This window comes from Falco peregrinus, chromosome 2 (genome assembly GCF_023634155.1).
Source record: "Falco peregrinus isolate bFalPer1 chromosome 2, bFalPer1.pri, whole genome shotgun sequence".
Classification (NCBI taxonomy): domain Eukaryota; kingdom Metazoa; phylum Chordata; class Aves; order Falconiformes; family Falconidae; genus Falco; species Falco peregrinus.
Window position 1 is genome coordinate 36,072,032 of NC_073722.1, and position 24,058 is coordinate 36,096,089.

Below are 24,058 nucleotides of genomic sequence, written 5' to 3' on the forward strand. Positions count from 1 at the left end.
GACACCACATTGACCCAGCACAGGTTCTATCTTTCTCCAATTAAGATCTTAGCAGCAGTCTGTATAGATGAATGGAAAAGTCAGCAGCTACAGGATTTCTTACTGAGTGGAAGGATTTCTCAGCACAGTAAGCTGCAGCAGTCTTTTCATCTGTACTTATAGCTTTGAAATTTGAGAGCTGCATTTTTTTTCCATTTTAATATAGCAGCAGGAAGGCCTCAGTGCTTGGAAGCATACATCCCAGCAATGACAAGATGAATAAACAAATCTGAAAAGCCCCCATCAATTCTTGTTTCCAAAGGGGAGAAAAAGAAAGTGTTATTCAGCCATTTCTGCCCAGTTAACAACTGGAACTGTCATTTAAAGCCTTTTACCTCAGGAAAAAAACCTAGTGCCAAGTCTGCTACAGCTTTTTTTTTTTAAAAGGCGTTGCATCATGAGAACTTGAAGTACATTCATAAATAAATCCTTGGCACACTTAAATTGAAAAATATTTTAATATTACATAATTAGTCAAAGCTTAACTATTAGGTACAAGTAACTCACTAAATAAGTTACAGACACACCCAACTTGAGCAACAATATCAGTGATATTTATTTAAAATACTTTTGCTGAGGCAATTTGTTTCATAAGAGATTGTTTTCAAACAAATCAGCAAGGTTATGAAAAATAAGAGACAAACTCTCCGGGGAGAAAAAGTTACAAAGAAAGCTTTTGCATATCCACAAAACCTCAGTCTTTTGATTTGCAGCCTGAGTCTCAGTCCCAACCTTTTCCGTCTAGTGAACCCCACTATCCATCTTTAGATCTGGTTTGTTCTTATCATTCTTCACCGAGTAGATGAAATATGTTAAGGTATCCTTTTCATTCACTGGAATTGTCCTAAAATGGCAGCCAATTATCTAAAAAGGAAGAATGCAAGGAAATTAAATAACCACTTTTATATGCAGAAGAACTGAAGATTCAGATTTAAATCAACTTCATTGAAGTTTAAAAGATTGATAGAGCAGCTTACAAAAGAAAAAGCTAGTTCTTTTCAAGAGTCTTTAATAGTCATAAAAAAGATAAACAGGAACCATTTTAATATTGAGACCTATGAATTAAATATAGCAGATTGTACCTTAATTTTCAAACTTAAAAACTCAGAAAATTTTCAGAAAACAAGAACAACCTCAAAAAAAAAAGTTCTCAAAACAAACAGTTTTGAGTATTGTTACAGCTGTATAGTTAAAGCTCAACTATAAAGCAAGTAATGACTATAGAATACAAACAGAGCAACAGCAGGTAAACGAGAGGCTACTGCTCAGCACTCGGGAGGGTGGTGTGTGTCTGTATCAAGTCACATACAGAAACACCTAAGAATCTTCAAGAATTATAACTGAACATTCAGCTCTTCAAGTCAGAGCTATTAATGAAAACTGACCATGCTGTAACTACTAAAATATGAAAATCTCTAAACAGTCCTTAAATCACTTTTGTCATTCTAGAAGTCTTCCCCTTCATCAAAATGAACTCCAGCTTTAAAAGCAAGCACACAAAATATTATACCTGCCTGCGTCTATTCTCTGGCTTTTTGCAGGATTTTTTTGTAGATTAAAGTTGGCAAGTGAGAAACCTGGGACTGGTTATTTAATTACCACAGGATACAAGTATATAAATGTTTAGCCTCATCAGCAAGTTAGGAAGGTTTCTAAAACCAACTCCCCAAAAAATTCAGAGAGAAACAGTTTGACAAGAGTCCTTTGAAGGGGACTTGTAACAGCTAGAGGAGTGTCTATTTTATGTTAGGACAGGTTACAAGGAATCATATGTACTGTAAACTAAAGAAGATCCGCAGCTATGGCTCACAAATACCTGCAGGTCAGTCAAACCAAGCCAATGACCAAAGCAGCTTTGCCCATGCACACCATGCAGCGTAAGAACAAGTAGTGCAAATACCTCATGAGAGGTACCTAAAGCAGACCCTTAGAAACACCATTTTTGGAGGACAAAAACTCCTTGTGCTTTTTCAAATCACAGTCCTGCTAATTCAAGAGCTTATCTGTACCTCAACTCACATATTAAAAAAACAGAAGACTGCAGCGGCCGCGGCACTGTTCTCAGCCTTGAGATCTCCCACACATTTAAGAACCTTGCCGTTAATCCGCACAGATTAAGGGAGAGGACAACAAAATGTCTGCACGGAAGTACAATTGAGTGTATCGCTGCACAAAAGTGAAAAATCAGTGGCTGTACCTCCCTGTTTAGAGAAGATCGTGAGTTCTTCCATGTAGTTACATCAGCAAGCTCTAACTGGATCTTGCAGCGCAGGACAAACCCTTTAAAATTACACTCACACGCAGTCAAGATGCTTACATACAGCTGTACTCACACAGAGCTTCAGCTCCTTTAGAAATATTTCATAAAGTTCTATCTTTCTGATGGCAGATCCCAGTGGTTTTGGTTATTTATTGGTAATTAATTATCAATAGAAGCCTGGTTTTCAGCTTTCTATACTTTATATACATAGTAACACGTATGTTTGCTTCAAACAGCCAGTTACTGTGAAGTCTGAACCTTGCCAGAAGTTTGCTGCCACCTCCCAGCTTCCAGCTCTTTTCAGCAGGACACTTGGGGTGAAGGTGTGACTGATACACAGACCATAAATCTGTGATTCTATGGTATTCAGCGACACCCAGTTCATCTTACTGTTCCAACACTGTTTTTGAGCGGCACACACTCCTTTCGGAAGTTTCTTCCTCTGGAAAGAGCTTTTACTTTTGATTTACTTGGCTCAGGAGCTGCAGCCAATGAAGGAAGCTAGATAAGTAGTTCCCTTTTGTTCTTCTAAAATCCAGATTACATATGCTCTTTATGCAAGGATCCCACTGTATAGAAAACCACATGCCATAACAAGTCACATTTTCTATTATGGAACAAACACTCATACGTACTTCAACGAGCTGTGCTTTGTTGAGTCCTGGTCTGGTCTGTAGCTTGAAGTGTCTTTTGTACCTTCGAAGTGTGTTTACTTGTAACTGATATAAATCAACCTAGAAGAAAAGGCGGGGGGTGGTGGGGGTGGGGGGGGCGGGGAGGAGGAAAAATAATCTAATGTAACTGAACAGGATTCAGTCATTAACAGTTTACCTCTCAAAAACATTTTGGAATCTTAGATACATAAGTGTAAACAGTCAGCTCAGCAGATCTCATTTTGACAAAAACCAAGCTCTACCCTGCACCTTTTAGCAGAAAGGAAAACAGCCCAGTTCAGTTTAAGAGCATTTTATTGTTCCCAAGCGTGGCTCTGCCTCCCTTCAGCTGTGGACAATATTTGGAACTCATTATTGTACTTTACTCAGTTCTGGGGTTTTTTGTTTGTTCCCCAGTTCAAGCATGATAACACAAAGCCCAGTAACAACTTTTGAGACAACATCTATGAAGATGACATTTCAAAAGGAGGCCCCTGCTCTGCAATTTCAGCCATCAAATTTTACACAAGTCACATGCAAGATATAGCACATCTGCACCATGAGACAGCACATACTAGAATAAGGGAAGTCTACAGCACAAAGTTTTCTTGGCTTGAGGTGAGAGAAGAAAACAGCTGCTCTTGCTCTCCAAACACATCCCTGCTACATAAGCACAATGCACGAGTTATGTGCACGGGCACCGTTGTCCAAAACTATTTTTCAGCACGAGCTGACAGCTGAAAGAATTGCACAAGGTCCTCTTAGGGATACAAATACACAACCTTAACCCAGTACTCTGTCGGTTTTGAATCCCAAGAACTCTCATCAACAGCCACTTCTCCCAGCAACAGCTTACCCTCCCACCCTCCCTGACAATGTAAGAGAGCTTAATCAGATGACTGAGTGGGAAAGCAAGCCGAGAAAGCAGGCCGAATGAGAAATTCTGCTACATCAGTTGCAGTTACAGTAGCATTCTCCAAACTCACTGCATTAAAAATTGGTTAAGGCATTCATTTTTGCTTTAAACTCATTTAGCAGCCTTATTACAGAACACAAACAACAGCAGTGCTACTGCATGCTTGGTAACCTGGCCAGACTTGATGTCATGCTGCCTTGCATGATAAAGGATGAGTATCCTTTGGTATTTTGAAGTTTACACAGCACAAATTCCACTTCCCAAGTCACAGCGGGGAACCCATACCCCAGAGCATCACACAGAGGAGCAGCAGCAGCTTTCCACCAATTCCCAGAAGCTACCAGCACTGCAGAAGCCTCTTCCCCTCCTGCAGGAATCACTTCTAACAGGTAACGATGGCCATGACTGAGACTGAAATGGAAAGGCCTTACAAGTCTTCAGAAAAATGGTAAGTTTTTTTTCCTTAATAAACTGGATAGCAATTGAAAATAAAGATCAAGGGCCAACTGGCATCTAAGGCATACAGTAATTACGTGGAATGAACGTACTGACCTTGTCCAAATTGCCAGTTGAAAATCCTCAAAAATACTTCCCAGGCAGTTTTATTTCCTGCAGTAGGACCATTAAAAAAAACCTAAAACCAAAGCAGCTTGCTTTCTTGTTCTGGAGATATCCATCATTTGTGACATGTTTTATAATTCTTGCATGAGAAAACAAGACAGGCTTGCAGGAGAGCTGCGATTACCACTGTGCCAGAGCTACCTGAAGTCACACAGAGCATTAGCTTTAGACAAAACTTTTAAAGCAGCAATCCCAGATATTTAAGAGACAAATAACACAGCCCAGCATCAAACTACTCCCAATCCCCTAAAATCCTCTTAGCCAGAGCCTTCAGACTGCAGCCACATGCCTTTAGGCATGGATTCTTGTACAAAGTTTCATCACTTATGCTGCTGATATCTACAAATGCAGACCATAAGGATGCCATTAAATTAACACTTAGAGCAATTTCTGGAGAATGCTTTAAAAATAAAATCCCTTTTAGAAGGAACCAGGTAGGCATGACAGCCTCTGTTCAAAATTAACACACAGAAGAGCACCTGCTAAGCCAGTCTGCAGCAGAAGTAATCCAGAGCACATATAGGAAAAGCAAGCCTTAACTGCAGTCTTTCCCACTGTACTACAAAAAAGGTTGAAAGCTGTAGTTCACTTTTCTTAATGGGTGAGGTTTCACTGGTCTGCAGTGGAGCTAACAGGTTGCAAACCCACCATCTTTCTCCACTCCTTTCTAGCACAGCTCCCCAAATGCCTCTTCCCCCCCAACAAGGTAAAAAGAAAGAGCTACCGGCATTAAACTTTGTGTTTAACGCGACTAAGGGAAAAGCCATCTGCAACACATTTACCACAGAAGGAAAGGATCAGAGGGATGAGGCACTGAAGCATTTATATCCCAAGCCCTGTGTGCAATTCCCTTCAAGTTGTCAACTCCTGCCGAAGACAGAGGTTGCTGGTATGTGGCAGAGCACCACTTTGGAGAGGAAGCACCAAGATGGAGAAAGCTGAGAACAGCAGTTTTCTTGAGAGAACCAGCAGACACTTAAAATAATCTAAGGACTTTTGTTCATTGCACTCTGCACAATTAATACAGAAAAAACACCATAAAATTCAGTTAGATTTTGTTATACTAAGACTGAGTTAATTAAGAGTCTTCTCTTTTCCACACACCCCAAATAAGAAGAGCTGTAAGAGTGGGAAAACAGTACCTGTGTGGACTAGGTAGTCAGCAAGAACAAGGTTAACACAACAATTAGAAAAGACACTGCTATTTAGCTACCTCTGGAGTGTCGATGTCTTGCACCGGTGAGTCACCATCATCATCGCTGCCCTTCCTCTTCCTTCTATTTCTCACACTCTGAATTAAGTTTTTGTGGAAGTCACAAATATACAGATGTCTTGCCTAGAAGAGTAATACGGCGTCTTTCAATCAAATCCACCTATCTCCCAGACTTACAATATAAACGCACGTACAGAGACAACCCCTCAGCAACCAGAGTCACATGAAAGTTTTTATACCGGATTCTTCAAAATGAATAACATGCTGTGCTACAGCTCACCGCCACCGGCTTGGCCCAGAGGACGCCGAAGTGCTGCTGCCATCGACTGATGCAGCTGTAACAGGCTGCAGAGCCACACGAGTACAACCCTCCCTCCAGCCACGACGCATTGCAACTCGGGCACCGGGAAGGAAAACGAAAAACAAGCTTTCACTTGTTCTTTAGAGGGCAAAAGGCCCGCTCTCCTTTCCCATCAATATCCTTCCCTCCGTGTTTTCACTTCCACTACCTCGGCGAGGTCAAGCAACGCACTGGTTTTTTGTCTGTGTTTTAAAAAGTTTACCTTTGCAGGGGTCTGCACGCTTTGGGGTATCTCCCAGGCGCGCACCGGCCCCGAATTTCCGAGCTGGGTGCTTTCCTGGCAATGCCCGCACGGAGCCGCGTTTGGGGGCCGGGGGCTGCGGGGGTCCCCCGGGGGGCACGGAGCAGCCAGGCCGGCCGCCGCGCATTTTAAGCTGCTTTGCCCCCCGCACCGGGAGCTCCCCGCTCCCAGGGACCGGGCGAAGGCAGGCACCACTCCGCACCGCCCGGGCGCTTCACGCCGCAGAACGGCGGCTGCAGCTCCGCCGGGGGATCCGTGCCGTGCCCCCCCCCGCCCAGCCGGCCCGAGCCGCGCTGCGCGGCGCCTGATGGCTGCCGAGCGGAAGATTGAGTGGCAAGGGGAGACGTGCAACATCGCAACACGAGGCGGAGCAGCCGAGCGCTGCCCTCGCCAGGAACAGGCACAAACTAGCGCGCCGGGAGCCATGCAGGCTCCGCGCCGGGGAGGGGGAGCGGCGCCTCCCGGCCACGCTTCGTCCCGCTCCGGCTGCACCGGGCGGCGGGGGGGCCACACATGCAGTCGATGCCCCCGGTTCTTGCGGGGTGGGAGGGGACCCCTGAAACAAGCGGAGGGACGGGGGGAGGGGAGTTCCCCCTCCCTTTCCCGCAGAGGGAGCGCACTTTGAGGCCGTGCTCCAGCACCACCAGCCAAACTCCACCGTGCTACGGGATAAAGGGGAGGGGGGAGGGAAGCGGGAAGCACCACTTCCCTACCGCCAAAAAACCCCAACCCACAACCCCTGAACTTTTAATAAAAGCCCCCAAAACAAGTAACCCACGGCAGCAACCGGCCCGCGCGGAGCGGGGCTGGGGGCCGGAGCCGGACCCGCCGGCCGCTTTTGTCTGCCTGCCCCGCCGGCGGCGGGGGCCTGGGGTGGGATGCGGCAGTCCCAGGTGTGCCCTCCCCTCCCCGGACTTACGCTTTTGTCCAGTTCGATCTTCACCTTCTTCTGCGAGATGCTCTTCTGGATCCGCTTGCTGAAGCTGGCGTTGCCGGCGGCGCGGCCGCACCGCTCCCCCTCCTCCCGCAGGCAGCACAGCTGCCCGGCCCCGGGGCCGCCCGCAACCCCGGCGCCCACCGAGCCCGCGGCGGCAGCGGCCGGAGCCAGCCCCGGCGGCGGCGGCGGCACCTCTACGGCAGAGCCCGCATTACCCGCAGCCGCGGCGGCGGTGGCGGGGTCCGCCCCGCGCTGGGTCACCTCTTCGGGGGCGAAGCCGTTCATAGCCGGCGCCACCTCCGCGGCCGGTGGGAAGCCCGGAGGAAGGCGGCGGGATCCCGCCCCGCGCCAAACTTCCCCGGCGAAACGCCGCGGCCCGGCGGGGCGCCCCCCCTCTCCCTGCCTCCCCTCAGCAGCGGCACCGGGGCGCGAACCCGCCCTTCAAGGGCGGCCAGCCCGCACGTCGCGGGAACGACTCTCCCCGCCGGCTGTCCGCTAGCCTCAGCCCCGCGGCTACCGGAGCGGCGGCGGCGCCCCGCGGGTCGCCCCACTTCCTCTTTCCCCCCCTGTCATGTGGAGACTCTTCAGCTGTTTCCTATGTAACAACAGCAACCTGCCCGCCGCCCCGCCCCGCCTGCCCGCGCATGCCGGCTGGCCCGCCGCGGTGCATCTCGGGAGCTGTAGTTCTCCCGCCGCGCCGGCCGCGGCCGGCGCGGCGGGAGAACTACAGCTCCCGAGATGCACCGCGGAGGCGGGAGCGCGGGCGGGGGGCTCGGCGCGCCTCTCTGCGCTGCTGAGGCGATGCCGTCCCGCCGTGGCGGCGGCTGCTCCTTTCCGCGGCGGGCTTCGCTCCGCTCCCCTTTCCCCCGCCGCCAGGAGGCCGGGCCCGCCGTGCGGGAGTGGCGGCAGCGGCTCAGCTTACTTTTAAAAGGCGCCGTTCTCTCTCTCTCTCTCACACACACACACGCACACACACCCCCCCCCCCTCCCTCCTGCTTCCCCCCCGCCCCCGGTCGCTCCTCCCCGGCGGCGCGGCCGTTGGGATTTGAAAGGCGGCCGTGCGGCGGCGGCCAGGCCTGGCTGTGGCGGGGCGGTAGGCGGGAAGGCGAGGGGCAGAGCGGGGGAGGCCGGTGCTGCCTCTCGGCGTGCCTAAAGGGGTTCGGGCGTCCCCGCTTCTCCCTGCTCCGCTTTGACGTGGGTCTGCCCCCGTGGCTTCTGCGGCTCTAATGTTTTCATCTGCGTCGTGCTTCTCGGGATGCTTGTTTAGGGTTTTCCACGACTTTACAACCCCCCCATTTTTCTCTTTTTCTATCTTCCGGCTCGGTCCTTCCTCCCGCTGCCGGCCATGGCTGCAGAGCCGGCCCCGCCGGTGTGGGTGCCGGGCGCTGCGGCCCCGCTGGCAGGAGGCAGCTCCCCGGGACCCGCAGCGCAGCCACCGACTGCGCCTCTCTGGACCCCCGGCCTTTGTTAAAGCCGCTTACAAAACGCCTGTAATCCGGGGTCCGCCTTGCGTTCCTGCAGTGAAGATCTCTGAAGACAAAGAAGGCTTGCAGCGCGAGTTCCCAGTTTTGTCATTTAAAAGGACTTTTTGTTTAATAAAGGTGACTTTAACGACAATAAAAGACTGAGAATGCAGAATTGTTTTCACTGGTGTTGAACCAAGACCTTGCTGCCTTGCTGCGCATGACTAACTAAAATAGATTCTGTGAAAGTGCTTGATAAAAGCTTAAGTGCTTTTACTTTTGAGAGTTTGGAAAACTACAGAAGAGATGCGTTGGCACCAAACCACCTAACGATTCAGCTGCTGACAGCAGAGCTGCAGAAGCAGCGAGCTTTGACCTACTATCTTTCTTCAAGCGCATTCAAAGCACACGCAGTGAAGGGTGAGGTTTTGCTTTCCTTTTGAACTGCTGCAAATATTCCTTTAAATCTCGGAAACAGCATCCGAGCTGACCGTATTCAAAGCGCAATGATTTCATCACTGAAATATTTGACCGTATTGCTTGCTGCAAAGTGCGCTTCCAGCTTGCAGAAGGAGGAGAGGGAGTAGCGAGGAGGCCGGTGAATGATTCGAGGAGACACAGATCCTGCGTAAGCCGAAGTTCTGCGTGAGCCGGGAACACGATTATAGTGCAGTTTCGGTTTGCGCTGCAGATGGCTGCTTGATCTGGTTGCATAACCTGGCATTAGAGAGCAAGGGTAGGTCCCACTTCAGCCTTCCCACAGTTGCAATTGAATGAAGGATACAGTAACTGAAGCAAAACTGAGCAAAACGTCAGAGACAGCAGTTACCTAGAAGGCACGTTTTGGTGATTAGAGGAGGAACTGGGTAAGACTTTGAAAAACTACCAAACCCTGTTTTGTTACTGGCAGAGCTGAAGACTATGTGGAGTGCTTGGGTTTAATTCCAGGCTCTGCTGCTGTGCAATCTAAGGCAACAACTGTTTAACTCACGTTTTGAGTTCCTTGCGATTTCACGCTTTCAAAAAATACAATGATGTTAAAATTAAAAAAAAACCAAAAAACCACCACCACCAATAACAATAACAGCAGACCTTAAAGAAAAACATAGGAAGCATGAGCTGGGAAAAGTGGGACAAGGGTGAGTTCCAGGAATTCTTCAGTGGAAATCTGGGTCATGAATAGCAATTTCTCAGCTCTTAGGCTATGTACTTTGAGGTGCCTTTTATTTCTTTAGATGCATTTGACCTTACTCTGAGCGTAAAATATGTCAATCCGGATCTGTCTGCTGTGATTTGGTATAACGGAACAATCACTTGTGCATTTTAAACGTTTCTGATCCTCTTTGTACAGTTTGTGAGCAATTAAAAGACTGATTATGTTACCCGGTGATGCTTGCCAATGTGTTAATTTATAAGCTGAATTTCAAGTAGAGTAGTATTATAGTTTCATGATTAGATCACGATAAGAGAGTAGTGGAGCTGAGAAAGATGGTTCTGCTTCTGCTGTAAGCTGCTCGTTTTGACACCTGTGCCCCATCCTTTGTGCCTGTAAAAGCATTTCTTGTGGCTGCACTGCAAACTGGATAGGGTTACAACTAGACCAGCAACAAGAAAATCAGTTAAGTTTAACCCCGATCTGCTTTACTGCTTGGTTGCATGATGTCCCAGCACACACAAGGTCCAGTGGAAGGGCAGGACCGTGCAACTGGTGCAGGGGGATGACTATGCTGTTTGCTATGAAAGCCTGCTTACAGTAACAAAGAAATCATGTCACTTTCAATCTTGCATCATATGTGGGATCACAAAATACAGAGAGCTGCAGCTAGATGGGCTTATCAGGCAGTAGGAAGCTTACTACAGGATGGATTTGCAAACTTTCGTGTAGTTCGGGGCCTGTGAAATAAAAAAAAAAAATCATTCATAGGGTATGTAATCTGAAATTATGATTTTACAACATAAGCTTTAGTAGTGGTTAGTAGAAATATTCAGGTATAACTAAAGCATATATAGGGAGAGATTTAGCATAAACATAAAAACCTGCAGTATTGCACCAATATACTGATTAGGGTAAAACTTCAAAAATCAAACCAGCTCAAAGGAAACAGCAGCTCCAAACCAGCAACTCCTCTGTACATGAGATTTCACTAGCACTTATGGGCCACGTGCAAAGCAGAGCGGAATTGTACAGAAGGCAGCAGTAATCTACATCCCTCGTGGGTGTCAAAAACATAGCACAGATGACTTTTAAGTGGCATGCAGAAAGAGCAGGAGCTATGGCATCTTGAAAAGTGTGCCTGAATTCACAGCTGCCAGGCTCTGAAGTCAGTGGGACTCAGTGGCTCCTCCTGGCACCAAGGTGGTCTAGGCACAGGTGGAAGCTGAGCAGCTTGTGTCTCTCCGAGATGCCATATGTCCCAGCTCCTGTTAGCTTTTGACTGATGTGTTTTGTAATTTGAGAGAGAAGAATAATAGTCGGACGTATCGCTTTGGATATATTGGAAGCTCACTGCAAATGTATTATTAGTAATTAAATCTTGGAAAGGAAATGTGGCTTGTAACTGTGTATACATCTTCACATGATAAGGTTCAACTGGGGATGACTATTCTCTTCCCCAACAGGTACCATTCAGCTGAAGTCTAAGTGTGCAGCACCTGAAATTATCCTGTTAGCAAATGGAATAATAAGCAAAACTATTGGTATACATTTTCCACAGCAAATATACATTTTCTTTGTTTCGGATTGCAAGTATTTCAATGAAAAACAGCTTTAAAACACTGAAAATTCTGCAAATTCCACTACACACCCTGGCACTTTTGATAAAAAAGCAACCTACTCAATGGGCAGTCACGGGCTGTGATAAAGAACAGTGAGCAAATCTCTCCTTCCTTATCAGAAACAAGTCCTATTATTTTTATTTTTCTCTCTTTTTTCTGGTTTTTGAATCTCTGATTTTCCCTTCCCACTCTGGCACCAACTCGCTGTGCTACTGCCTGTTGCGCTGCCTCCAATTTATTGTCCAAATCTGTTAAAGCATAGACCCCTAAAGCACAGGAGTATTGGGACTCACCTACAGACTGTATTTTTGTTTGTTTGTCTGGTTTACTTCTTTATGTTTTACACTAGGATAATTAAAATGTAGTTTCAGGTAGTTAATTGTCTAACAAAACAATCTGTATTAGCACACATAGAACTTATTGTATATGACTCAAGTAATACAGTAAGAGAAAAAAATCATACCTTTAACCAAAATAGTGATATTGGTGCGAAACGGGCATTTCTAGGTCTTCGAGTAACCCACTTGAAGCCAATGTTCCTTTTTTAAGCGTTCTGCCTTGTTCAATAGAAACTAAGGGTATATGAAAGAATTTACATAACACAGGCTTTTATTACAAGATTCAAAGCAGTAAACAGGGTCCAAAACTAAACATTGTTTTAAGAATAATCTAGGTGTTACGGGATTAAAACTGATAAGCCTGCGTACTGTAAAAGCTTTAAAGATTTGTTATACATGCCCCTTAATGGTTTGTGCCAATTCACTTTCGCAATAAGCCATTAGTTACAGGAGGCATCAAAGAAACTTCTGTTAGAAGGCTTTGTTCTTACGTGCAGAGATACAGAAACGTTGGTGCAGAAACTTTGGATGTTCTTTGTCAAATGTACGTGGCAAATTGTTTGCTGGGGGACTTAAATGATGCAGTATGAGTTAAGTGCGATACTTCAAACACAACAACTGCACAGAAAGCAGAGAAGCCAACCTCCAGCTTTGCACTGAGGTACCCCCAGGGTTTCAACACCCCTCCTCCTCACAAGCTCCCTTTCGGCCAAGTTAAAGGTGTACATCCATCTGCTTGTTTCAGAGTCACTGATCACTTGTCCGTCCAGGTAGCTTTGATCAACATTTTGTTTCACATTATGTGAGATCTCGCAGTCAGAAAGGAACGCAACAAAATCATTGTTAGTGCTTTCCTGAAATGTAATGCAACTATCTGGAATGCATAGTGGAAAAGTATCACCCCCAGAGGTTTTGTGTAATAATGCAACAAAAATTTAGCTATGAGTAATAGGCTGATGTAGTATATTGCTTAAGAGTTATTTTTTAATCCCTTGAAAAGAAATAAAGGGCTTGCTCAGCTGTTTTGGGGTTTTTTTTTGCCTGTAAGAGAAACTGCCGTGTCTTTTCAGCAAATTTTACTGGTCTGTAATGCAATCTTGATACCACAAAAAGCCCTGTATACTCTTTCCTACAGTCTTACATTTTGTGAGCCACTGTTTTCTGCTTACAGAAATTCAGATTCAACGCTGTCTTTAATTACTTGCTTTTTGCCTTCAATAATGCATCTTACACCATCTTCGCAGTTTTGTCAGAGGGTCCTAGAAACTACAGTGCCCCTTTACACCATTATGTCATCTTCTGATACAGACTCATTTTACAGAAAGGAAAATGGGAAAATTCTGTAGCCCTCAAGCCTCTTCCAGTGCCCTTGTCTTTGCAGTACAGTCATAAGCATCTGTAGGTCTGACTTAGCTCTTGTTGAAGTTAACAGCAGGTTTTAAGTGCCCCTTGGGAGCGGGTGAACACTTCTTCCACCAGAGTCCAGAATGCATGCTTTAGAAGGTCTTTAGAAGGTATTTGTAATTTGTCAGTAAAACCAAAATAGAGTCCGATGCTAGCACAGATATTTTTATAAAAATAAAACGAGTAAAATTGCATGTGGGCTTGGAGTTTAAATGTTTTCCTGACTTCCTGCAGAGCTCGTTCTCCGTAAAAGATACAGGCTTATACTCCCACAAACTCAAGTGAAACAATAGTTTTGAACTGTAGTTGTTTTTTGCTATTGTTACTTGACAATAAACCCTTAGCTGAGAAATATTATGGGAAATGAATCAGATAAAATGTTCTGCAATTTTTTTTCACAAAAATGGCCACTAGGCAGAATGTACCAGATTTCCTATGTTTGGCTAGTACCTACTGCTATCATTCATTTAACATACAGCAGCTGATCAAAAGCATTGCTTCTCCATTAGGTATTGCCGTTCATCTCTAATGCTCCTCAAACTTCAACTCCCGTACTTGAAAGATAACGTTAAGAGCCTCAGTTTACATACTGATAAAGCTGCTAGCTTTTATAGTCGCAAAGGTAAGTTTGAAACCTGGTCAAGGACATATCCTAAAGCACAAAACACAAAAAGAGAACCCCATGCTCCAGTTTCAGCGTTTAAACAGATATGGTTTTATAAGTTTTTTTTAATCCAAGTGTTTGGTTGTTAATATTTATAAACACCACAGCTGAGACCTGATTCTGCTATTACAGCTATCCACAGACAGACCCTTACCTCTCTCCAGAAGTGACTGCTTGAGCTGGATTTTACATGATCTTGTAAATTATGTCAAAATCAGGAAAATAACACAGATCTCTTACCTCTTCAGCAACTTTAAATTCTTTGTTCTGTTATTATCTGTTTTTCTAGTTATATCATGAAAGTCCGTTCCAAAACAAATCATATCTTTGTATACAAAGTAATTTTTAACGACTGGAAAAGGAGAACGGGGATTTTATGCTTTTAAGATTTGTACATATAACAATAATATAACAACATAAATGCTAATTATTAGTATAAAATGTAGTGACATAAAAATCACACATGATCGAGCCTACAAACCGGAGTGTATTCATCAAGATGGTTTCTCTCTTAAAGGTTTACACTGAAGCTGGGAGTTCACAGCTTTCAAGGATTCTTTTTTTCAACTTTCAAAACCTGGAAAAGACATGTTTTGGGCTGCAATTTAGTGTCTTGGTAGCTCTGAATAAGCTGGCCTTTCTTTGACACAGAACGACTTCATTTGAGATACCCTTGTTTGTTCTCCAGATGCGTGACTGTACCGCTCCCTATTTCTTTTTCATGTGTACTAGGCATTGATCCCTGCCAGTACCTAGGAAGAGCTTCTGCTTAACTTCACACATGGTCACACTAAATGAAAATGATGAGGATTAATCATAGGCGCAAGGGTTTACTATCAAACTTCCTAAAGATTATTTTTTTTCCTTCCCACAAGAGTCAGGGCTGTGGAGTAGAAGCATTAGCTTTTGGCTAGTGTTATAAACATACGCGTTTTCCAGTAGCATAAGATCACTGAAACAACCTTCCTTGTTCCTGTAAAACACTTAACAGTATAGAGTAGGGTATACAATGGGATCCTCCAGAGAAACTATACTTTTATATCATCGATTGCTGGAAAATCCCCCAGGATCCATGACTAAAAAGGAGGCTGATGATTGAATCAACAACTTCAAAATTTCCTGAGCATTTTCTTTCTAGTCTCAGATTACCTGTGTATCCTATGATCATTTCTATGACACATATGACAGCGCTATTTGCCAGAAATAACAGAATAGATTATTCTACCAAGACCGTGTCTGATTAGCAACAGCAGAGGATGTACTCCACACAACCAAAACTTGAGACCCATTTAAGTTTAACGAGACTTGTTAATATTCATTCAAGTTTTTCCACTACCTGGATACAAGACCAATGTGTTGACGAGTATCGCAGTGCTCACAAGGAACCAGGCAGATACCAGACAAACCTGCTTCTCTCTTCTGGCTCTGGGAGACAGGACAGCACGATTCCTCCTTCCTCTTGTGGCCCATGGCATGCAGCCTTGTTAACCCACTCATTTATTTCTCTTTCCTAAGAAATTTTAGAGCTGCAATTACATAGGAAACAGCTTCCACTGCCAGGTTCAGCTTGCTTTTAAATTTCTAGCCCTCAAAACTGCAGAATAAAACAGTCTCTTAGATTGGACAAGGTACAAACAAAATGGTCTGGTTTGTTCTGTAGAGGTTTCCACATTTGTAAGTCACCGTGGGTGGACTGGTACTTCATTTTGGCAGCAGTGAGCACCAGCAGCTAGCTTTGCGTGGTGGGTGCTTGGGATATTGGGGAACTGGACTGTAACTACAGCCTTTTTGGATCTGCTAGCTGGATGTCACACCTCCCGGGCCAGACGCACTCCAACCCTTTGTCTTACTGCTTAGAAGGAGAAAAAAAAAAAAAAAAAGCACCCCCCCAAGCCTAGAATGATGTTCTCCAATTCCCAAACAACATCACATTTTTATTAGTAATGACATTTTATTTCTTAAGAGTGAGTCATGTATACACTTCAGGTGAAGTACCAATGCTTACCAAGGCTGGAAGAGTTTACAGGGTGGGGACAGAAGGATCAAAACTTTTTTTTACCGATTATAAACTGATTTCATAGTGTGAATTACAGCTATCCACATTTCAAAGCCCCTTTAAACTGCCTGTGAAACTATCTAATGGATGAGCAAAGGCAAATTACTGCTTTCTTCTCATACCTGCAAAAAGGGACCAACAGTGTAGCAAGATATGAAGGAGGCTTATTAAGATCTCAAGGGGAAAATGTTGCATGAGTGTTACTTTAAATGTAAATAAGAAAGTCAGTGAAAGTGAGGTTTAGGAAAAGTAAAAATATAAAAAAATTAAAGCTTGTAAACCCAATGCAAGAAAATTTCTTGCCAAATTAAGACTGAAAAAGTTCAGTTAATAATTACTGTGACCATGACTGCCCATGTTCCTAATATTATCTGCATTAGTACCAGGAGAGATTTGTTTTACTTCCTAACATATGACCACTGCAGTTTCAGTCCCTACTGGGCAGCTGCCCTGGGTAGTGTCTAATGTAGGCTGCCTTTGTTTTAGGTGGGTACACAGCACAAACTCAAAACAAGTTCCTGAGCTTTCAGACTAAACCAGCCCTGTGTAACACAGCCGCCGTTCACCTATGAGCTGCTTAACTGGTTATGCAGGCTTTGCCATAGCCCGTATAATAAAACTGTAATGTTTAAAGGGTAAATAGATTTCATTTCTATAAATACTTATTATTTGCATATTACACAACAACAGAAAAATGGGAAAAGTTCTAATGTATTAGCTTAAACGCAGTTCTTTAAGATATTGACCGAAATACCAGGTTTTTTAATTTTTGGGCAGCTGCAGTTATGTATGTTTTTTATCACAGTACAAAGAAAGTAGCTGCTTATAACCAAAACACTACAGTAAAGTGAGTTTTGAATTTAGGTAAGCAGTAGACTAGGTAGTTCTGTTTTTTGCTTCTCATCCTAAAGCTCCTACCATCTACCTAGTATGAGATGCTCACATGAAATAGGCTAAAAGACATAGCTGCTCTCTGTAGACTTCGTAACTCACATTAAAAAGTGAGTTTTAAAGCAGTGACCTATTTAAATGCTTTATGTGTCTGGGATTTTAATCTTTTTCTAGAACAACAACAACAAAAAAGCTGATTAAAGCTAAATTTTCTTTTTCTTTCAACATATTGCATTACTGTTAGTGAAGTTGGGTGACATTAAAATTGAGAGCAGCTGTAACTCGCTTTCATTATTCATCTGGTAAACACCGACTTCTGAGGTCCCATAAGCAAGACTTCTTCAGCAGTAATCTAGCAAGAATGATCACTTTCCAAAGCAGAATTTTATTGCCATTAAGGCTACATTAAAGCATATCCCATACAGGAATCTGGGTAATAGCAGAGTCTCTGCTACAGGGGAGAGCTGCTTCATCCAACTGACAGTGTCACCATATAACACACATCAGAATGAAAGTTTGGTCAGAGTTAAGGTCATGCAACTGTAGTTTGCAGCTTCCTCAGCTGAATGGTATCTGTTGCAATGGATCCGCTGATGAAAATGTTAATTCAAATAAAAGGTCTTTGTTATGTTTCCTTGCTTTGTCCACACTGACATGAGCATCCAGAAAAGCTGTAGAAGCCGCCCACAGAAGCCAAGAGGTACAGTATGATGTAAAGTATTATCACTCCAATCACACATTTTTGTTTCTGTGACATACTTTTCTTTAAATCCATTTCTCAGCTCTGTAACCATCCGCCTGGTCTTTTCTCTTCTTTCTATCCAGCCTTTCTAGTCACTACATTGCTCATGTCTCTTCACACGCAGTTTACTGAAGATTAAGTGAAGTTAACAATAGTGCCCAAAATTGTAATTGTGGAGGAGATTAAAGACTCAAAAGGGCTCGAAGCCAGGGAGCTATAAAACTTAACAGTCATTTCATGAGCTGAATTATTCAGGCAGAAGTAAGCTTCAAGTCCTGGAGTTTATGCTTCTTCCCCACAACTGTCATCCACATGTGGTTAATAAATTAACCACGCGGACCAGCCGAAGTCAATACTGCATAGATCACTGCTTTAGAAGAGCAACAGTGACTGAATCTCTTGAGACAAAATTTGTGGTTTTGTCTGAAAAGAAACAGTGTGGTGTAATGAGAAAACAGCAACAGCTTATTGTGGAACCAGGCGCAGAGAGAAGCACTTTACCATGCATGAGAGTGCTGGGAGGAAGGCACAGCTTTGGGACTGACAGGCTAAGATCGGCATTCTTGCGTGGAGCTTTCAGTATCGGCACTGCTGTGGAAAGCTTCCAGTATCATGTTCAAGCGTGGAAAATTTTCAATACTGCCTTCCTTGTTGGAACACAGACAGATGTTAGAGTACAACTGTTTGGTTTCTTACGCTGCCCTATGTTGCATGACATAACACTCTATGTACATATTTAATTGTACCAAAGCTTTCTTTTTCAGTGAAGATAATCTAGAAAAAGAGTATCTTTAAAAGCACAAAGAACCTAATTTCTTTCTTAAAACAATCGATTAAATCATTTGAAAGGCAGGTCTCATTTTTTCCCATGGAAGTAATTACACTTTCTCACCGTACCTGCTTTTCCACAAGAATTTTCTTCATACTCTTAGAGCAGATACAAAAACAGATGCAACAGAGGAAGCCTCACTGCAATTATATGCTATAAATTCCGAAGACTGTTCCAAAGTAATTTTTTCCATGAACTTGCTATATTAATGTTAAAAGGAAGAGTAAAAACATGTTCACAGTAAACTTACATAAAGCTTTTGTTGTTGTTGCTCAAGAACTGACAGAGAATGGATTTGGATGATTAAGATGAGGAAAAATCTTCTCTCCTTTCAACTGTTTAAAATAATTTCTGGTGCCTGTAGCCATCATTATAACTTTTCAGTGACAAACTCCCAAGAGGTCATGACTATTTTAGAAGTGCTGACACCGAGAAAACTCAGTTTCCTGAAACCTAGCGGATTGCTTCGTTGTTCTTTCAACTGCATCGGTGTGGACTCAAGTAAAACTGATCTTGATGGAGTTAACCTACATTCCCATATGGCTCGTAAACTACACAGAAGGTTATCTATGAATTTGTTTGAAGGGTGTGATATTGAGAACTGTAGGTAAAACTGGCGGACAAAGAGTGGTTTTACACCAGAGATACTAATGGCTGTGCTATGATTCTTTCAGTACAGACTAGTATTGTAAGATTCTACCATCTGCTACAAAACTGCTTTATTAACTAGAAAACATTCTGCAAGAAACTGTCACATACAGGTGGTTTACCACAAAGTGAATGAGTAACCCATCTGGCAGCTTAATTCACCAAACAAAATAGTGCTTTCCAAGTACCATATGAAGTAAAGGCATTTTTAAAGCTACATAACAAATTAAAACAACTTGCAAAGTGTCTAGGCCTCCGCTTTGTTCAATGCCATAGAACTGAGAACATTAATTTGCTACTGAGTAGTGGTGAAATGGTTTACAGAAATTAAGAGCCAAAACTGAAATGTGGAATATCCCTTGTGTATACATTGATTTTAGAAGGGAAGTGTAAGGTTCGTTTGTAGGTTAGGAATAGCCACAGAAGTTAGTGGATATAAGAGTTCAGATAACTGGCATCTGACAGGCTTTAGCACCTGCAAAGGGCATATCTGTCTCTGCATACCTCCCTCTTGACAAGTTTTGACCAACTTTTTCCAGTTTACATTGTGTCTCTTAGGGCTGCAGTTGGGCAAATACATAAAGCTTAAAACGAGGAAGCATTTACCTCCATATTAGTGAACAGTTCTGCGTGAACACATCCTCATTGGAAGGAAAAAAAAGAGAAAAAAAAAAAGCTTGAAAGACCAGACCTAGTGTTTCTTATACTTGAGCAAAACTGGAATGGGGGAGACTCTGGATATCTACACTGACCCTTCTCACACCTGCAGCTACTCAATATCCTCAGACAACTTAGGGGTTCTTGCTGCTGTCTTTTAAAGGTTATTTTTTTTTTTTTACCATTGAGCTAGGTTAATATGATTAAGACTCTGCCGAAGGCACAGCATCTTTGGTAACCGCTTTTCACCAGTGCTGCAAGCTACACCTGAAAAAGCAAGAGCGTTAGAAACCGCTTCAATTACTAAGAATATTGGCTTAAACTGATGTTAATTAAAGAACTGGATGAAAGTAACCAGACAGCCGAAAACCCACATCGTGCAGACTAGTGTCAAATCGCAAGCAGAGACAAAACGACCGTACAGAAGCCTCGGGTTTCTGCCCAGGCCAAAGGCGCCAGGCGCGCTGCAGCGGCTGGGCAGAGCGGCAGGGCCAGCCGCAGCCCCCGCCTCCACCGACCCGCGGCGCCGCCTGCCCAGGGGGCGACACACGGGGAGCGGCGGCGCTTCCCCTTCGCGGCGTGGGAAGGGGAACCCTCGCAGCCGGCCCCGGCCCTGCTCGGCACCCCGCCGGCCCCAGAGCGGGGAGCGGCGCTCCCCGCCGGCAGCCAGGCCTCCCCCTGCCCGAGGGGCGCCGCGCCCTGGGCCCTCCCCAGCCCCGCGGCAGGCAGCCGGGGGCGGCCGTTACGCCTCGGGAGCGGGCCTCGCTCGGGCGGCGCGGCTAAAGCCCGGTTTGTACAGCTGCCGCCCGCCGGACGCGGGAAGCCACGGCCCGCCTAGCCCGGGAGAGACGGTGGCGCTCGCCGCCGCGGCCCACCCCGGGCAGGAGGAAGGTAGCGCCGGAGGGGGACCGACGCTCTGCCGGCGGCCGGGCCGCGGCCAGGGCAGCCGCCCGCCGCCGTGCCCCTCGAGGCCGCCAGCACAGACCGGTCCCCGATCCCGCGCCCCGCCCGACCCCTTCCGCGGCTCCTCTCGCTGTGCCCGCCCCGCCGGCCGCCCTCGCTCCCTTTGTATTTTTAAACCACGCTACAGCATCCCGCTCTGCCCAATCAAAACGTGCACAGCCCCCGGCGGCCAATGGCGGGGGCCCCCGCGGTTTTTTAAAACCGTCCCCCTCCCCCAATCACCGCCCAGCTCTCTTAGTTCCACCCCTCCGCTATCTTCACCCCAACCGGTTCCAACGAGTATAAGCGCTAGCGACCCCCTCGCGCTCGACCTAGCCGAGGAGCTGCTCGGCCGCTGACGCCACAGCAGCGGCTGGCCAATCCCCGGCGGCGCCGGCCTCGGGGGGCGGGGCCACAGGCAGTTTGAACCGGCGCGGCAGCCAATCCGCGGTGGCGGGGGGTGGGTTCCCGGGCGCCGCGGGTCAAGTTGCTGTGGCGGGTAGGGCTGTGGAAAACAAGAGGCTGTAAGTGCGCTGCCGGGGCACCATTCAGCTGCAGCAGCAGCGCAGGGAGCAGCGCCCCGAGCCGCCGCCGCCGCCCCACCCAGCCAGGCAAGGCCCCGCGAAGCCCCTCTCGCCGCCGCCGGCGGTGGCGGGTAGGGCGCTGGGAGGGAGAGCGGGAAGGAGGGGGTGCCGCCGGCAGCGGCCCGGGGCGCGGCGGGGGCGCGGGGTGGCCGCGGCGGGCGGGCGGGCGGCGCGCCCGGGGCTGAGGAGGGGATTCCCGCCGGGCGGGGCGGGGGCGGCTGGCCGCGCGGGGCGGGAGGCGGGCGGCCCCGCCGGGGCGGGTTGGGGCCGCCCGCTCGGGCCGCCGCGGGGGGCGGGTGGTGGCGCCCGGCGGCGGCGCGGGAGGGGCCGCGGGGCGGGCGGGAGAGGGGCCGCGGCGGGGCGGGGTCGGCGGCCGCAGGGGGCGTGCTGGGGCGGGAAGGCGCCGGCGGGCGGGAGGCGGGAGCGGCCTGAGGCGCGGCCCCGCCCGGCCGTGGCTCCGCGCCGCCCGCCCCCCTCACGCTGCCGCCCTCCCCGCAGGGACCCGCCGCCGACCTCGCCATGGGCAAAGGCGACCCCAACAAGCCGCGGGGCAAGATGTCCTCGTACGCCTACTTCGTGCAGACCTGCCGTGAGGAGCACAAAAAGAAGCACCCGGACTCGTCCGTCAACTTCGCCGAGTTCTCGCGGAAGTGCTCGGAGCGGTGGAAGGTGAGTGGGGCCGGGCCGGGCCGAGCCGGCCCCCGCCCCGCTGCGGGCAGCTGGGGAAGGATCCTGGTGGCAGCTGCTGCTCGCACGTTAGTGGGTCACCGGGTGCTTTATCTGATCCAGACTCTTCTTTCCCCTCCGCGTGTTCGCAGACAATGTCTAGCAAGGAAAAAGGGAAGTTTGAAGAAATGGCTAAAGGGGACAAAGCTCGTTATGACAGGGAGATGAAAAACTATGTTCCTCCCAAAGGCGAGAAGAAGGGAAAGAAAAAGGACCCCAATGCTCCTAAAAGACCACCGTGAGTATTTCTATGACCAGAAGGGGGGGTGCGGAAAGTACTAGGTTTAATAGTCTGACACTTAATCACTGTCTCTCATTTTAGATCTGCTTTCTTCCTTTTCTGTTCTGAACACCGTCCAAAAATCAAGAATGATCATCCTGGCTTGTCTATTGGAGATACAGCAAAGAAATTAGGTGAAATGTGGTCTGAACAGTCAGCCAAAGATAAACAGCCATATGAACAGAAGGCTGCAAAACTAAAGGAGAAATATGAAAAGGTACGGTGAAAGTGATCTAAGGATGGCTAAAGCTGTACAGGTCAGTGATAATATGCGACTTCTGTTTTGCACCGAAACCACATGGTTTGTAATTCTAAATGTTTATGTCAGCCTTCATCAGACTTCAGAATGCAGGGAAAGGTGTGGTGTGGGGGAGGTATCTGGAACCCTTACAGTCAACCTGGATGTGGTTTTTACATGTCTAGATGTTTTACCAGTAAGATACTTCCAGAAAATGGGTCACCTGCTTGGTAAAATACATAGTCAATACTCCAAAGCACTGCAGGCATAAAATTATGCCTGTCCAGATCGCGTGTTACTTGGTCAAGAGGTGTAAGCACGGAAGTCCCAAGGTTGAAAGCTCACTTTTCTGCACACACTGTATTTGATCCGCACAGTATAGTACTGTTAAATTACTGAAGACAGTACAAATTGGTCTTCAGAGTTCCGTTGGCGGTAACTAAACAGCATTTTTCTTGCAGGATATTGCAGCATATCGTGCCAAGAGCAAGAGTGATGCAGGGAAAAAGGGCCCAGGTAGGCCTGCAGGATCTAAGAAGAAAGCAGAACCAGAAGAGGAGGAGGAGGAGGAGGAGGAGGATGATGAAGAGGAGGAAGAAGAGGAGGATGAAGAATAAATGAACGTCCTGCTGTAAAGATTTATGCTCAAAATCCAATATTTTGCTAAGAATGTGAACTCAAGTGCAGCTCATTGTTAGCTTCAGTATAAAAATCTGTACAGAATTGTGTATAGGTAATGTGGTTCTTTGTAGGGAGACCTCTATTTTTAATGTAAGTAGTAGCCAAGGGCTGCTACAGTTCAGTTTAACTAAAAAAAAAAAAAAAAAAGGAAGAAAAAGTTGTGGAATGTTTCTGCATATTTAATGGTTTTGTTGAAATTCAGTGACTGATAGCCAGGTGTTTCTTTATAGCTAAGTAAAACAAAGGCGGTAGCCTAATAGCTGATCTTATATTTTGTAGTATATTGCATTGTATTACTTTTTTTAACAATTTTGTAATAAAATGTTGTACATGATTGCTGTTGTATTGACGTTTCTGAGAGGCTGGGTACTCCCAGAATGCTGAAGCCCTGTGCAGGATAGCGCTTCGTGTTGTTCTTCAGCTATCACTGTTGCTGCAACACTGGCGAGTCTCTTAACGCATTGTCTCATGGAGTTTATCCAGAAGCTTAAACTTCTTTAACCACAATTCTCGCTCCCATATATATTACCGTTAGTTGCAATTGATGTTTTCCTTATGCTAGCATTTGCTTTTACCACCTTGTGAGGGGGAAAAACAAAGAATAATCTTTTTAAGTACTGAAGTTGCTGATAATTATTCCTGGATTGTTTTCTTTCCCCAAACTACTGAAGCACAGGTCTTAGAAGTATTAGCTGATAATGAGTGAATCGTGGGAACTTTCTCTCCCAGAGCTCAGGGTTACTGGCCTTTTCTGCTGTCTGTATCAGGACAGGAAAGCTGGCTACAAGACAGATGCGGTTAGAGGTATGTCTTCCCAGATGTTCCCTACTCCTTCCCTCTTCCCCTGGCCCCCATTATTAGTGGCTGCTCATAAAATACACAGCTTGCAGAACAGCATG

The 24,058-nt window shown here is 46.3% G+C and overlaps 2 protein-coding genes across 3 annotated transcripts; one reads left to right on the plus strand and one right to left on the minus strand.

The window, feature by feature from the left end:
- Nucleotides 1–571: 571 nt before the first annotated feature.
- Nucleotides 572–7,870, minus strand: SAP30 (Sin3A associated protein 30). Of its 2 annotated transcripts, none has more exons than XM_055796578.1 (4): nucleotides 7,224–7,870; nucleotides 5,703–5,825; nucleotides 2,935–3,033; nucleotides 572–903 (listed from the first exon to the last, which is right to left on the minus strand). In XM_055796578.1, exons 1-4 carry the CDS (start codon nucleotides 7,524–7,526, stop codon nucleotides 781–783), a joined length of 648 nt encoding a protein of 215 aa, XP_055652553.1. In that variant the 5' UTR covers nucleotides 7,527–7,870; the 3' UTR covers nucleotides 572–780. The 2 variants fall into 2 exon arrangements, with proteins under 2 accessions (XP_055652553.1, XP_055652552.1); XM_055796577.1 differs by lacking the exon at nucleotides 7,224–7,870 and adding an exon at nucleotides 6,266–7,187.
- A 13,229-nt stretch (nucleotides 7,871–21,099) lies between these two features.
- HMGB2 (high mobility group box 2) lies at nucleotides 21,100–23,493 on the plus strand. Its single transcript, XM_055795320.1, has 5 exons — nucleotides 21,100–21,261; nucleotides 21,733–21,903; nucleotides 22,053–22,198; nucleotides 22,283–22,457; nucleotides 22,940–23,493. The coding sequence occupies exons 2-5, from the start codon at nucleotides 21,754–21,756 to the stop codon at nucleotides 23,093–23,095; spliced, it is 627 nt and encodes a 208-aa protein (XP_055651295.1). The 5' UTR covers nucleotides 21,100–21,261; nucleotides 21,733–21,753; the 3' UTR covers nucleotides 23,096–23,493.
- Nucleotides 23,494–24,058: the final 565 nt, after the last annotated feature.